Here is a 15,102-nt window from a genome sequence, read left to right on the forward strand (position 1 = left end):
TTCATAAAGCACAGGCAGCTAGATACTTTAAAATGTTTTTTCTCAAAGTAATTCCATTCTGGATAATCAAATAAATTTTCATTTTAATTTTTAAACCTTTAATTTCTGTATACCATATAAATTGAAGCAAGTATTTTAAATTAGCTGAAATAAATTTTTGCTGACATTTAAGTGAAAGCTTTTCTAAAAGCTGTCATGTATGTCTCAGTTGGCATTTATGCAAAATTATGTATTCTTCTAGTAAAAATTACATATGTTGCTAGTAAACTGCTAGCATTAGTACCTCCTATATGCGGTTATGATAAGTTTTACTTGCAGGATTAAAATGTTTGTGTCTATGTAGCATTTATATTTGTTATCAGGTTTATGGCATCTGAGTGTTTGGAAACAGGTATGTGAACAAAATGATGTCATTGTATATTTGTCGACTGGGATGTGAGACTTTAGCTCTAGAAATCAAGTAATAGAATTTTGTTACAGGTTTTTTTAAATTATTGCCATATATTTCAAAATGACGCTTCGCTTTAAAGATATGCCCGTATATGTTTTTGCAATTACGTTGTTACTTTTTTATTTTGAAATGCATATTGTTAGTGTCCTAAACTAAATGCCTTGAATTTTTTAGCTGAAGAAGGTTCGGTCGTTGCTTGTTGCTGGAGCTGCACAGTATGATGGATTTTTCCAGCATTTACGGTTGTTGGATGGTGCTTTCAAGCTGTCGGCGAAGGATCTCAGATCCCAGGTGGTTAGAGAAGCATGCATTACTGTAGCGTAAGTATAGTTTATCTGCGTTTGTGTACATTGCTAGATTTTAGTATGAGTTTGACTTAAAGATGCTTTATCAGTGTTGCAGGAAAGATTATCTTGTTGGACTGCTGTGCACTATGACTGATAAAGAGTCACGGCAGCATCTGAAGAGAAAAAGAAACCCTTAAAGGAATTTGTTCTCTTGGGCGATACGTGTAGTTGGTAATCCTGTGACAGATTGTATGCGAGGAACAAGTTACCATCATTATGCTGAGTAATTAGAGCAAGTTAATACAAACTGCTGTTAAGTAGTACTGTAATCGTGCTAGTCTTAGGAGCACTTACGCTTGGGTGATTGGCACAGGGCTTTACTGTGACTATTTGTAATAATGAAGTGAGCTGCCCTGTAGTGGTTTGAACATTGCACATTTCAGTGAGGTAGTATCTTTCACATCCATGACAATTTTAGAAGCCATGGCTAAACAGAAATAAGATCTTCACCCTTATCTTGGGGACTCTCATTAAATTCAAGGGGCAGGGGGGAAAGCCTTATTTGTACACTAGAGCGATCTGTCCCACTTTCATGTTTTCTGTGGCTTTTTTTTGTCTGGAAAGGCATTAATGTAACCACTGATTTTTTTAGTGGCCATGTGGAACAGATAGGCCCCAGAGTTCACCCTTGCTATTCTGGTCTCCTAGTTTAACAGACCATGGGGACCTGTTGGAGCATACAGCTGTCCTTGCCAGCGAAATTGAGGCTTTGAGAAAAAATGCTAACCTTTCCTAACATGAAGTCAGGAGTAGAGTATAAGTACTGTGTAAATGTCCTCATCTAGACCTAAAAGCCTGGAATTTTTCTTGATCCCTAAAACTTAGATATATTTGAGTCATTTGATGCTGACTGCAGATTCTTTTTATGTAGTCTTTCTGCATGTAAGAAGCGTTTGGTGTCACCACTGAACAGTTAAATTACTGTGTGTTGTATATTTTTGTATATTTGTTAAAATCAAAACCACAACCTTTAAAAAACAAGAGAGTCAAATTTTATGGTTGGCTAATTATGATAAATGCAGTAGTTTTTACTTGCATTCAAAAGGAACAAAATCTCAATAAGTTCCATAGGATTTTAGATTTGTGTACTCTCAAAGTGTGCTAAAAAGCATAAATACTATGATACTTTATGTGGACATGAGAATTTCAGCCTTCCAAGTTGGGGTATTTGTTTTTCGTTACGAAATAGTTATTAGTGTTCACCCTCTTAATGTGTCTGCTAAGTAACAAAAATGTTCCACTCATCCTGTATTTCTAATAAGGCAAGGACTTGGAAATCATGAAATAAAGGAATTCTTTTGTTTGGAAAGATAAATCTTCAAAATGTTTAGTGAACTTTCTTATTTTCAGACTAAGAAATTAATTTTTGTTAACAAATTTTATTTCTTCTTTCTAAATAGCCATCTTTCAACTGTTCTGGGAAACAAGTTTGATCATGGCGCTGAAGCTATTGTGCCTACTCTTTTTAATCTGGTTCCCAACAGCGCCAAAGTGATGGCAACTTCTGGGTGCGCAGCCATTAGATTCATTATTCGGGTAGGTGTTCCTCTCTCACTTTGCTTGCTTGGAATATTCACGTAGTGGCTCTTAGCAGAGATAGTAACAATTCTGAAGTACAGGACTGCAAATCATTCTTTAAGGGAGAAGTAATTTTTCACACAGATGGGCAAATATTATTTATCATTGAAACCAACTGGCAGCATTGCCATACTAAAGATGGAGGAACAGGTGTGGTAAGCAAGTCTGTTTTGATTATTTTTTTGGTAATGTGTTAATGGTACAAAGGCAAGTGTATTTCAAAGGGTAGCTGCTTTTAACTGCCTTTTTGGAAAAGACAAAGTTAAGCTAGTAGTTAAGAAGCTAGTAAGAATTTTTTTTAAAAAAAGCAAAACAAAACTATTCCTCTTTACAAAAAAAAAAAAAAATAAAAATGGAACCATAGAGTTAATGATAAAATGTTGAGGAGGCTGAACATATGCGGATCAATTCCGAAAGCACAAGTTCATCCAAGAAAAGCCCAATGGAGATTTTAATCCTTGGGTTTAAGAACTTTCTAAGCTGAGTTCTTAAAGCTGTAGCATACAGAAGAAGGAAATGCTGTATGCTAACTGCTTTTTATTGACTGTTCCTTAAGCATCTGCTACTGACTGGTGTCTGAGGCAAGATACTTAGCTATTTTCTTGGGACTTGTACTGATATTTTTGTGTTTCACATAAAAGTGGGAGGTTGCCTGTAGTTTCTACATTAAAAGCTGCGGTGTTCTTAGTGCTAGGCGCTTACTGCTGTTCACTATGGCCTCATCTGTGGTTTTAATTTTGTAAGTTGTTGGAAGCCTAAGTGGTTTAATCACACCTTTTACTGCCATCCTCAGCATGTTTTGGAATCTGTACTTTGTCTACCTATGCCTCTGAGAATGTGCTCTGAGACTTCTGCATTACCTTTGCCTCAGCACTTGGGCTAAGATCCAGTGGCATTTTTCCCCCAGACTCTTACAGTGTACTGTGAGATGGCTAATGACACAGAGTTTGAGAGTGGAGGAGGGAATGCACCTTGAAAAGGGTGATTGAAGTTGTAAGAGAAGAATATAATTTGCAGTAGTATTAGACGAGCTCAGGCATGTAAGAAACTAACCCTGTCTTGTTTATAGGAGCCAAATCAAGCACCAGAAAAGCAGCATGAAATAAAAATCCACCTATTACATTAAATTGGCTTTATTGGTTCAGTTCAGTTGGAGACGAGCCTACACATTGTCTGTAGCTGCCCTGATTTTGTTTAAACTTCTGTTATTCTTAGCTGTAATTTAAGATACTACAGTGGAGGCTTAGAAGCAAGAAAATCCTATCCATAGTGTTCAAAAACCCAATCAGTAAATGGCTTATGCAAGGTGTTCTGATAGAAAATTTGTGTTTTGGTGGAAAACCAAAGAAATGTAATACCAGAGTCAAACGAAGTGCAGCCCCACACTTCTTTGGACTAAATGAGAGTTGATCAGGGAGTGTGTGATCAGTTGAATATTTAGGGAATGTTTAGAGCCTAAGCCATTTGTAGTCAGTGTTTTGCTCAGAAACTTCCAGCAGAATCCACTGACAGCCAATTCAGGTCATGGTGCTTTAGTGTGTAATTGCTGTGAGAGTCTACGTAAAAAAGAGGGAGGATGTATTATACCAGTGGTCTTGAAGAGCTCCATGTCATCTTTGCACCTTTATTGGATTTCATATTTCTTCTCCAGATAGTTCTTACCACTGTAGTCTGATTTCTCTTTCTTGACTCTTAGTAAATCAGGAAGCAAATTTAAAAAAAAAAAAAGGCGGGGGGGGGAATGACATGACGAGAAGGCATGGTAGCAGAAAATCTTTTCCAGAGGGAGATGGGATTTGGGTTGGGCAATTGAGCTGCAAGGTGGATTGGGAGGAAGCATGTATCGTTACAGTTTCAAAGAGGTAACAGATGAAATGTGTAGTCTTAAAGCTGAATGAATGAATGAATGAAAGCAAGCCTGAGACTTCGATTCCTTTGCAATACACTTTCTAGAAATTACAATGTCAATAGCTCCAAAGGCTTGGAACATACAGGTTTCTCCATCTGTAAAAGGATTTTATTCTTTCCCCTGATATTGTTTATTGTTCTCTTTCTGGCAGTCATGTGCCACTTTACAATTTAGAAACTACGCAAAACATAAAAAAAAAAAAACTAAAACCCCGTTTAAAAGTGTATCAGTGTGAACAAATGCAACTGTTAGGCTCTTCCAGATTTTTGGATTAATTCCCTCCTAATTCTGAGGTTGGCAGTACTCTGAGAGCTGATAATTATCTCTCTGCTTTTTTGGTGATCTGTGTGTTTATGTCCTGCAACAATAACCTAAGGAGAAAGTATGATATATGGGATACTAAGAATTGTTTAGTAATGTACTTTTTAAGCAGGTTTTTAATATGCTACAGTTTCACCCTGTATTGGGGACTGCTTTAGAAGTTACGTTTTGTATTTAATCAAGAAAGGAATAAAGGGATGAACAGAAAAAGGATTTGTTGAACCATGTTACTTGGAATTAAAATTTTAATACTTTGTGCCTACAATTAGTTAGGATAAGACTGCTTTAATTCTGAATTGAAGTATTGCATTTGAATTTAATGCCGTTTATCTTACCCACTTTAAATGATAGTTTGTTTTCCCATGAAGATATTAGGTGTTTCTACGTCAATGCTTTTATTACTTTATTGACATACTTTACATTAAAAGGAATTCAGTCTTTGTAGTACTAACCATATTGATCCCTAAAAGAATGCCCATAGTTTCAGATCTACTGATTTACTTTTTGCTCCCTAACTCTTGATTTTTAAGACTGCGATGTCCATTGCTTTTTTGTCTGTGGCAAAACTAAAGTAACATTAGCTTACAACTCCTTTGAGGAGACAGTTATGTTTGAGCCTTCATACGTGACTTCTGACAGCTAAATATTGCATATCATGACATGGTTGTTGATGGCATATGAAGTGCTTTTTGCTTGACCTTTTGGAAAAAAAAATAGGTTTAATCAATTGACGTGCTAGCAGCAGTCTCTTATTTAATAGTATTCTACATTTAGTTTCCGTAAGTATTTTAAAGGATTGCAGTTTTTATTATGTTGCTAATTCTGTTTGACTTAATTAGTATAGTACAAGTTCAGGAATACTTTTGTCATTAACTGCTTTGTCCTTTCTTTAAGCATACTCATGTGCCACGACTCATACCTTTAATAACAAGCAACTGTACCTCAAAATCAGTTGCAGTTAGAAGGTGAGTACATTATAAATAGCGAATTATTAAAGCTGTTGCTTATTTAAATATGATGATCATATGTTGAAAAGAAGCATATTTGAAGATTTATGGCCATTAACTCTGAATACACAAAACTGTTATTCAGTAAATTACAAAAATTAATTTCAGCAAAGTTAGGTCAGGTGATATTGAGGAATGGTACTTTCTGCTATATTGGGGGACATACACTGTATCTTTCTGCAGAATTTATTCTAATGTAAAATGTTTCTAACACTTGTTGGAAAAAGTACATTCTGATTTAAAACCAGAAGGAAAGAAAAAAAGCTGTAGTTGAATCTATGTTGCTCAGTCTAATGAGAATAAGCAACACAGGTATTGGGAGAACATGAAACAGATATGTACGTCTTGGGCCGGGCCTGGTGAGGTTACATCTTGTCGAAGCGCTACCATGTACTGCATGCAGCGTGTGCCAGCACCTTGCTCTCAGTGCCAGGAGGACTTTGTAACTTTTGTGCAGTGTGATGTGAATGCATGGAGCTCAGCTGTCTGATACTGTGCCCAGAATAATAAACCTCCTATGCTGGGGACTGTGGGATTGAGACAGTGGCTGCTACCTTAGAGAGGACGTGGTGGATCAATGTGGTGTCATGTTTAACAACTGAGGTGCATTTTCAGCATGTTGCTTTTTCCAAGAACATGATACTTGAACACTTGGGTTGGCTCTTGACAAAATCAGTTGGTTTCTGACAGAGTGTCATTTTCTGCACAGAATCTCAAGAAAGCAGTTAATGCTGTTTCTGGACCCATGTTAGCCTGAAAGTGATACAGCTATGTATATGCAAGAAATAGCTTGAGCATTTCAACTATTTGCTCTAAGCTGTCTTTGCATCCAAAGCGAGTATTATCTCAACCCAGATTATACTGACTTGTCATAACTTCTAGTTTGACTGCAAAACAATTCACAGGGCTTCAGTGCCTCCACTTACCACAGCTTTGCTGAGGAACGCTAGACTGTAGGTGGCTTTGGTACTGCAGTTCACAATCCAGTGAACATCAGTGAAGGTGGCTGAAATTGCATTGTTTTCATACTGACTTCATTCCTTTGGAAGTATAAAAAAAAACTAGATCAGTTATAATAGTGAAAAGCCTTTCAGGGTTTCTTGCCATACCATGTAGGTGTCCAAAGGCTTTGGGCAGAACAAAAATGAAATCTGCCCCTCCAGAACAGGTCAAAGATGCAACATAATGAGAAAAAGTAATCATTCCAGGCAGTAGACTCCACTACCTTTTTGAAGACTTGTTACCTACACCTTCCTAATCCATGTCACTTCGATTTGTTCACCAGGATCTAGCTTCAGACATATTTTAAAGTATGCATTTTGCTAATGGCTGTCTGCTAAATTGACAAGAATTCCACATTAATAATGAATATGGGTACATAACTTAGTTTTACTATGCCAGCACATCTTCAGGTGTGCTTTCTGAATGCAGAGCCCTGTGCTAATGGTCTCGTGTTTTCCTTTATGCTACATGCTTAGTAAAGATAGATGAAGAAATGGGCATAGTGTTTGGCACAGAAGTACACTGCCATATAAATACTATGTTGTGACTTAATAGCTGAATTTTTAAAGTATTGATTTTTTTTTTAATATTAAGATTTTCTACTTTGTACAATTTTTAAACTTTATGGATTTTTATATGTTATTTTGGGGCTAATAAAACTAATGTAGCATATGTGTAATAGCATGACTTGAGCAACAGGTGATTAATTGAACCACATCTATTTCTTTGAACTTTAGGATTAGCTAGCCTGCATGTTTGTTTTCTATACAGAATATGTTAACTTTGCAATAAGGTGACCAATGTCCTTGTTTGACAGATAAAACATACTTTTATGTATTGGTTTCCCTCAGGGAGAAAGAATAAAGTTACTGTTTATTACACAAGCGCATTAGAGAAATGAGTATTAATTATAACTTTCTGTTGTGTCTTTTTAGGCGCTCCTTTGAATTTTTAGACCTGTTGTTACAAGAGTGGCAAACACATTCGTTGGAAAGGTACGGGCCAGTATACTTCTTCCCCAAGAATAAACTACTACTGAATATTGAGACAGAAATCTTTTCATTGAATCTTTCAGTTGAACTATGTTGTTCAGTGTTGGCCAGCCTTTCTAGCATAGACCACCTTTCTAGCACAGCAGGTTATCTGCCTTGTTCAGGTGCCAGGGAGGAGAGCTGTGTCCTCCAGCCTTGACTTCGTGTTGCCTCCTCACCCTCTGCCTCTTCTCCTGTACCACCTGTGAGCAATGCATGTACCATGCTTTCTCAGTTTCACTTATATCATGTGTCCTGTGCAGCAAGGATGCACAGGTGAGCATCTGTCTTTTCTCCTGAAAGGAGGAATTTGTGTGTTTGCCATAAAAGAGGGCAAGTGGGATTAGGCTGGAGCTCTGTAATAATTAGGAACCCACTGTAGCTTCTCCAGGTAGATAGGAGAATAGTACAATCATCTCTGCAGAATGTATACTGTAAGCACAGAGTAAAAGCAAAAGGGTCTACAGGGCCTTCAGAGAGGGCTTTTCAGAGTTCATCCAACTCCATAGTCACCTTTCAGACCTTCAAGGTGCTTCTGAGAAAGGCAGGAATGGAGAGATCACTTGATTTATGTCAGAATGTGTATGCGTGTATTTAAAAAAAACCCCTAACAAACACCCCACCCCACCCCACCCCCCCCCAAAAAAAAATAAAACACCCGAAAAACAAAACCCCAAACATGTCTTGAATTAAAACCTGTTTATCATCACAATTTTTGGTTGTTCTGATGGGCACTTTGCTGTTCTTTGAACATGTGTTGAGGTTTAGAACTCATACACCAAAAGCTTTCAAAGGTGAATTTCCAGGAAAGCAGACTTACTAATCTTAACTTTTTCCTTTTTCTTACTATTAATATAGTAGGGGAAATAGTTTTCCCATTTCAGGAAAGTACGTGTCTTAATAAAGGTATTTTTAAGTAACTTTTTAAGTGTGATAGGTGGATGTATGTCTGAAAAGTAGATGATAATTCTTTTAGATTGAAGGAGGAATCTTACCTAAACCTTTACAGAAGGTGCAGTTCTGTCATCAGTGTGCTTAAGCGTTTGTTTACTTCATGTCTTAGAAAGAACTACTATCTCAGCTGGTTTTTACTTAAATGTTAATTCAAGTGTAAAACTTTACTACTTAAAATAGAATTTGGAGTAGCAAAATAGCATGAAGAATGTCTTTCTTCTAGGCATGCAGCTGTCTTGGTTGAAACAATCAAGAAGGGCATTCATGATGCTGATGCAGAAGCAAGAGTGGAGGCAAGAAAGTGAGTTTTGACTACATTTTGCTCTGAAAAATTTTATGTTTTACATGAGCAATGGAAGGCTCTAATGGGAGGTGAGTGGCTAACTGTGGCTGAAGAAGAGGACACAAGTTAGGTTAAAAATTCATGTTTCTGCTCTCGAAGTCCTGAATTGAAATCTAGTTTCATTTGCAAAAGACACATTCTGAAAGTTGGGGCAATTAATACTGTTGTGCAGCATTTGAGTATTCTACTGAAACAGGCGTCATAAAGGTCGATATTGCTGCATAATCATTTTTTTCCTGCCCCTTAATTAAGTCATTAAACAACTGCAGCATTTTGACTAGTGAGTAGACCAGAAAAGAATTTCTCTTGCTTCCCCACAGAATCAGTAAGCTAATGTGAGAATTTCAGAAGATAGATGTAAGTTATTTTGAAAAGATAAATCCAGTCAATGTAGCTAGTTTCTTTTATGATTTGGTGAGCAGCATTGTATGAATAACTTATTTTCAGTCTGAGTTCCTTTCCCTTCCTCCCCACTACGGAATGGTTGATTCTGTAATCTTTAATTCCTGACTCCACACTTCAAAGACAATATAGAGCAATTACATGTGGTTATTCTCTTACTTTGCAGGGCTTATCTGGGTCTTAGAAATCACTTTCCCAGTGAAGCTGAGACTCTGTACAACTCTCTTGAGCCGCCCTATCAAAGAAGCCTCCAGACCTACTTGAAGAATTCTGGAAGCATTGCATCTCTTCCTCAGTCAGACAGGTCATCCTCCAGCTCACAGGAGAGCCTCAAGTAAGGATCACTTAACTGTTTCTGAGCCTATAAATAAAAACTGTTACTCAAAAAACAAATGAGCCAGACTTCTGTGGTGTACAGAAAAGATGCAGTTGTATTTTGTCAGTTTTAATTCTTTTAATTAAAAAAATCTTTTGTTGTGTTTTGCTATATGACGCTATTTCCCCAGCAAGGTGAAAAATAAGGGCAGTCATTAACTGCATTTTAGCAGGCTGTTCTTATTCATATTTTTATTCCTTAAAGGCCTCTGTTAGAGCAGAGTATCTTCAAGGTTCACATATTGATGTGCAGCATTCTGGTGCCATGAGCAAGTCTAGGAAAGAAATAGTGATGTTACTCTGGTTTTTTATCCCTTTTCACGGGGAAGTATGAGGAGGAGACATCAACAGTGAGATTCATTCAGATTGGAGATGGGTTTTTTCACAGTATTGAATATGTATTAGCAGTAGTTTGCAGCTATGCTAATTACTAGAGGGTGGGTCTGTGCTGCAGTCAGTGGTGTATTAAAATGTATAGACAATCTTGAGCTGAAGAGATTAAAGTTTCCTTAGATACCACAGCAAAGGAAATTTACTGGCTTCTTAGTAGAAATCTAAAATAGTAGTAGTAGTATGTGGTGACTTTTTCCTTTAAATTCTAGAAAGCTTCCTCAGAGTATTTAAACCTGTTAAGATTTCAGTTCAGATGCTTAATTTCTAAAGCCAGAGAACTTGTCTGCTCACTTTTGACTCAAAAAGCAAAGCCTTCTTCCAGCATATTGGAAGTTAATATTTTTCTCTTTGTTTGGCTGCTGCCTTAAATACCAGAGGCTTATCTTTCCTGTGATTCTTGTAATTATAAAAAACATCTTAAAAATAATTGTCTAACGTAGGTTATTGCTAACACTTCATTTTCCACAAACAAATATCTATTCAAAGATTAATTACTCTTGTTTAAATCAGTCTATATTCCCTGTCTGAAAATCAGAATGCTGTTGATGAGTTGCTAGTAATAAAATGTTAAAAACTAAATTACAGAGAAATCAGAATCTTAAAAAACTCTTAAATCCTCAAGTGTTACTTCCTGTATTGCAAGATATCTAAGTACTACAGTACAGAAAGGGAGGAGTGAAATAAGAGATGAACAGAAGAGGTCATGATATTGGAAATTAATTAATTTTAAATTGATTTTTCACTAATTTTGCATTTAGATGCATGTTATTTTCCCTGTGTTACCTAAAATTATCTTCTGGTTTCTAAGTAGAGATGCAGAGTTCTCCCTCTGTAGATTAATTTAGGAAATACGGGTGTGGTTTTCCTAGAAGTCTGATCCTCCATGATTTTTGACCCTCTGAATTTATAGCTCGTATAGATAGTTGATCAAAAATGGTTTTATTTAAAGAGGGTGGTGGAATGAGAGAAATGTGGTGACTTGTGCCTACCTATATGAAACTGCTTAAATGAAATGTCAGTTGCAATAGATTTTGACAGTTCTCCAGGCCTTCTGTTTGGAGCACCCAGGATGCACCCAGGAGCTCTACCTTGGCCTCACTGGCCTACTTGGAGCAAAATACCTCCAAAACACTAGTTAGTAATGTCAGAAAAGCAGGTATTATTCATAATAAGCTGCAAATGTATGATCTTTTCTGAGGAGTTAGGTGACAGTGCTGACCTCTATATTATCATTGAGCACCTGAGATATAACTCAGATATATATACAGAGTATAAGGCATCTCTTTTCTCTCTGCTTTTTGATTTAAAATTAGGGATTATTTTTACTAAAGCTGAGACTCTAGACTCAGGTTGTAATTTATCTATTGATGAAATAGTCAACCATTTCGGCGAATAGAAATCTTCCCAGTCAGATAAGTATTTAGATGGCTAGATGTGAATTGATGAATAAAGTATCATGCCACCTTCTACTAGTCTTTTGCTTTTCCCTGGTCCCTCTGCATTTCATCCTCCTGCACCAGGCAGAAGGAAGGGCTTACAGTTAAACTTGAGTAGGACAGAAAGATTTTGCTTCAGCAACTACTCATTTTTGCAGTAAGAGTAAAGGTAAATGTAGAGAAAACATAGAGAAGACATGGGATTTTTCTCCTTTTATAAATTGCGGGAGCCTCTAACATTCAGACAGGGGAAATTCAGTCTAGCTGCTTGGAAGTTACAGCATTTTCCTTTTTAATTTGTAACTCGATTCTTGGGAGATACAGGACTGGAGGAGGCTTATGAGTTGTACACCTGTTGTTTTTGTTACTGCAGATACCACTTAACATAATTTCTTTCATAAATCAAGCTTTTTTTGTAGCTCTCACTATTTTTGTTTGACAGCTGATTTATAAGATCAGCCCTGTGTTTAAAACATTGTACTGACCACCTTAAATGTTTCTGTGACCAAGCCCAGAATGCCTGAACTTCGTGTTAGCAAAGTGTGCCTATTGGTAACCAAAGGATTAATGCTTTGTGATGAAGATAAAATTTTATAAAATATAAAAGATAAGATGAGTCGTGTTTTCCATATAGTTTTGTACTTAATATATTTATCTAAAATATGCTGAGGAAGTTGAAGGGGAGAAAAGAAAGGAAGATTTCCCCCCCCCCCCCTCTTTTATTGTTGCCTTTTGGATCTGATACATGAGACTGACTTACCGAGTTTATTGACTTTTTGTTTTTTTCAGTCGGCCTCTATCTTCTAAATGGTCTGCAGCCAGCGCAGCAAGCCTTGCAGGCAGAGGTAAGGTGGTTGCAATGTAGTGCAGTGTACAGTTATTGTTCTTTATTAATTAATTATTATTATCTTTGAATTAAAACTTTTAAATGCAGCTTAAAATTGTACTATCTTAATCATTTACCCTGTTTCCAAGTTGAATAGTGGCATGTGTCGTTACAGACCGCACCTGGAGTTAAGATTGCCTCGTACTCACTTCACATGTTATGTATTTTTTGTTGTTGCAAGTATAAGACATAATTTGCTATGTATTGGTACTGTTAATTGATCATCTGTCTTGAAGTTTTGTCATGGAACGGTCACCCTTAAAGAAACAAAATATTATTCCATGGTCTATTCATGATTATTAGGTTTATGGCAGTTGGAAATTAATGACTCATTGTACTTCTGCTCTATTCCCACTGGCTTCTGCTCTTTATAAAAAAAACAAAACCCCCAAATTTGTAATTCAAAGAGTTAAATGTTGCCTTGTGTTTTCAGAACTTGATATCTTTGTTCTCTTTTCACATAATGTCTTTGTAATTGAGAGTGCTTGTTTTCTGGATACTGAAAGCGTTAAGGGGGAGTCAAGTTTTGAAGACACAAATCGATGGTTAAAATTAACTGAAGCAAATAGTTAATATTCAGTAAATAATAGGAGGTGAATACAAAAATCCTTTACAAAAGATTAGACTCTAAAGTAATTTAAGGTACGCATTCAGCTTGCCTGTGGCTTTATCTTAGCTTAAGTATGGAAATATTATCTTCCCTCCATATCACAAGGGATGCTGTGAATTTCCTTAAGTTTGTGAAGCATTCAGTAATGTAATAAACCACTTAAATGTTCAGAATTACATAATTTGGACTAAGGTGGGAGTTTGTAGTAATGCTAAAATTTCATGCTGAATGAAGATAAAATGAAACTGTAAAATAAACTGTTCTTTGGCTGAGTTTCATGTTAACACCAGGTCTAGTTTGCTTCTTAACCTCAGTAATACTTTACTTGACTTACACTTTTTTACATCATTTTCTGTACTTTTTGCAAGTATGCTGCAGTAGTAGAAAATGTTAACCTTTTAAATATAATTATTTTTAGTCCTTATCAACTTACTTTCTAATTATACCTTTTGCTAGTTTCAGGCAGCAGCAAGAGTGTTCCAAGCCCAGGAACTCTGCAAAGGTCTCGCAGCGACATCGATGTCAACGCTGCCGCGGGGGCAAAGGCCCGCCATGCTGCTGGACAGACAGCTGGAGCTGGGCGCTTGTCAGCAGCTGGTCTGCCTCCAGGATCTTACGCTTCGCTAGGTAAGGGAAACATCTTGACAATACTCTGAAATATTTTTTGAGGCTTTTGATCAAAAAGTTACAGGAAGATACTTCTACATTTGAAAAATTGTTGCCATTTTTAGTAGTATTGAGTATTGCAAAAGAGCAGGTGTTCTGACGTAAGTTACCAATTCTGCCTGATGTTTTATTTTTCTTGTGCTAGAAGAATGCCGATGCTCTTCAAATGTGTTAAGCTGGAATTAATATTAAGTATTGGAAGGAGCAGAACCTTCACTTAATAGCAGATGGAGATAATGGCTTTTGTTCCTAGAAGTAGTAGGGAAGTGAGTGTTAGGACTCTTGATTTTCCATTTTTCTCAGCTCTTTAGCATTGTTGTAAAATAATCAGCTAAAGAGACATCCTGGCAGTAAGTAGTGGGTTCTTGAAGTAATACAGAAGTGTTTTACACAATAATACACAGCATTGATTTCCCAGATCTCTTCCTAAGCACGTTGATGGAACTATGTGTATGTTTTTATCTAGGTGGCAGTCTTCATTGGTGGGAATACTTGCTGTTAGATACAGAAATTGCTACAGATGATAAGAGTGCAGAAAAGTGTTGGATAGTGGTGGTGGTAGATGCTAGAACCTCCACTAAGTGGTGAAAGTAAAAGAAGATGGGCATGTTTTTGTTCTTTTTAGGTTCTCCATGCTGTAGGGGTAGCAATGGGGGCAGTGAGGTTCAGTGTTCACAAACCTGTTAGGTTTTTCATCTCAGCTAGAGATGCCAGCCAGATCACCAAGGAGGCATCTCCTAATGTCAGTGTTGCCAGAGTTGATCCCAAAGGTGCAGATGTTGTGTTTGCAGAGGTGTTAGGATGCACTTGGGCTACGGTTTTCAAAGTTTTTGGTTGTGCTTTTTTAAATTAAAATTTAAGTTAAAAACTATTCTAAATGAGTTGATTCTTTTGTCATCGGGGCCTACTTGAAATACTTTGAACACCCTTGGTTTCAGGATTAAGTTCATGAGTGTGATCAGTGCTGACAGAAAGGAACACTTACTACTTGAAATAGTAATTTCGGGTGTGGGCTCCCTCTAGTGCCCACAGAGGGGGAATCGGAGAACCTGCTGGGAAGCAGGCGGACACCGAAGTTAGGCTGCTCAGTTTGCTCGGTGGAGAAGATATGCTTGTGGTTATTGCTTGAGGAATTCTCAGTTCCTCCTAACTTAATGCCTGAAAGCCTGAAATAGGTGGTATGATTATTCTCCAAGATCAGATTGTTGCCTGGTGTGCAACAAGACATACTCTGAATCTCAGACAAAGCTGGACTTCAGCTGTTGTGAGAAGTGGAAGTGACACAGAGCACGGTGGTAGAAGGAAAAAAATGTCAAACAGGAAACAGAGAAATATCTCTCTGTTAATTTATCATCTTCATATTGCTGAAATTAAGAGATGGCTTTGGTCTT

General features: G+C 37.0%; 1 protein-coding gene across 49 annotated transcripts in view; it reads left to right on the forward strand.

The window, feature by feature from the left end:
• The window catches only part of CLASP2 (cytoplasmic linker associated protein 2), a 154,067-nt gene that overhangs the window by 83,247 nt on the left and 55,718 nt on the right, over positions 1–15,102 (forward strand). For 48 of the 49 annotated variants that reach the window (XM_074841953.1, XM_074842032.1, XM_074841979.1 and 45 more), the window contains 8 exons: positions 626–771; positions 2,199–2,334; positions 5,501–5,571; positions 7,551–7,610; positions 8,824–8,901; positions 9,512–9,679; positions 12,339–12,394; positions 13,502–13,672. In XM_074841953.1, the coding sequence (XP_074698054.1) occupies positions 626–771; positions 2,199–2,334; positions 5,501–5,571; positions 7,551–7,610; positions 8,824–8,901; positions 9,512–9,679; positions 12,339–12,394; positions 13,502–13,672 (886 nt within the window). The remainder of the gene's footprint in view (positions 1–625; positions 772–2,198; positions 2,335–5,500; positions 5,572–7,550; positions 7,611–8,823; positions 8,902–9,511; positions 9,680–12,338; positions 12,395–13,501; positions 13,673–15,102) is intronic. The other variant, XM_074841960.1, reaches the window with a different exon arrangement.

The sequence above is a fragment of the Strix aluco genome, chromosome 1 (genome assembly GCF_031877795.1).
Source record: "Strix aluco isolate bStrAlu1 chromosome 1, bStrAlu1.hap1, whole genome shotgun sequence".
NCBI lineage: Eukaryota > Metazoa > Chordata > Aves > Strigiformes > Strigidae > Strix > Strix aluco.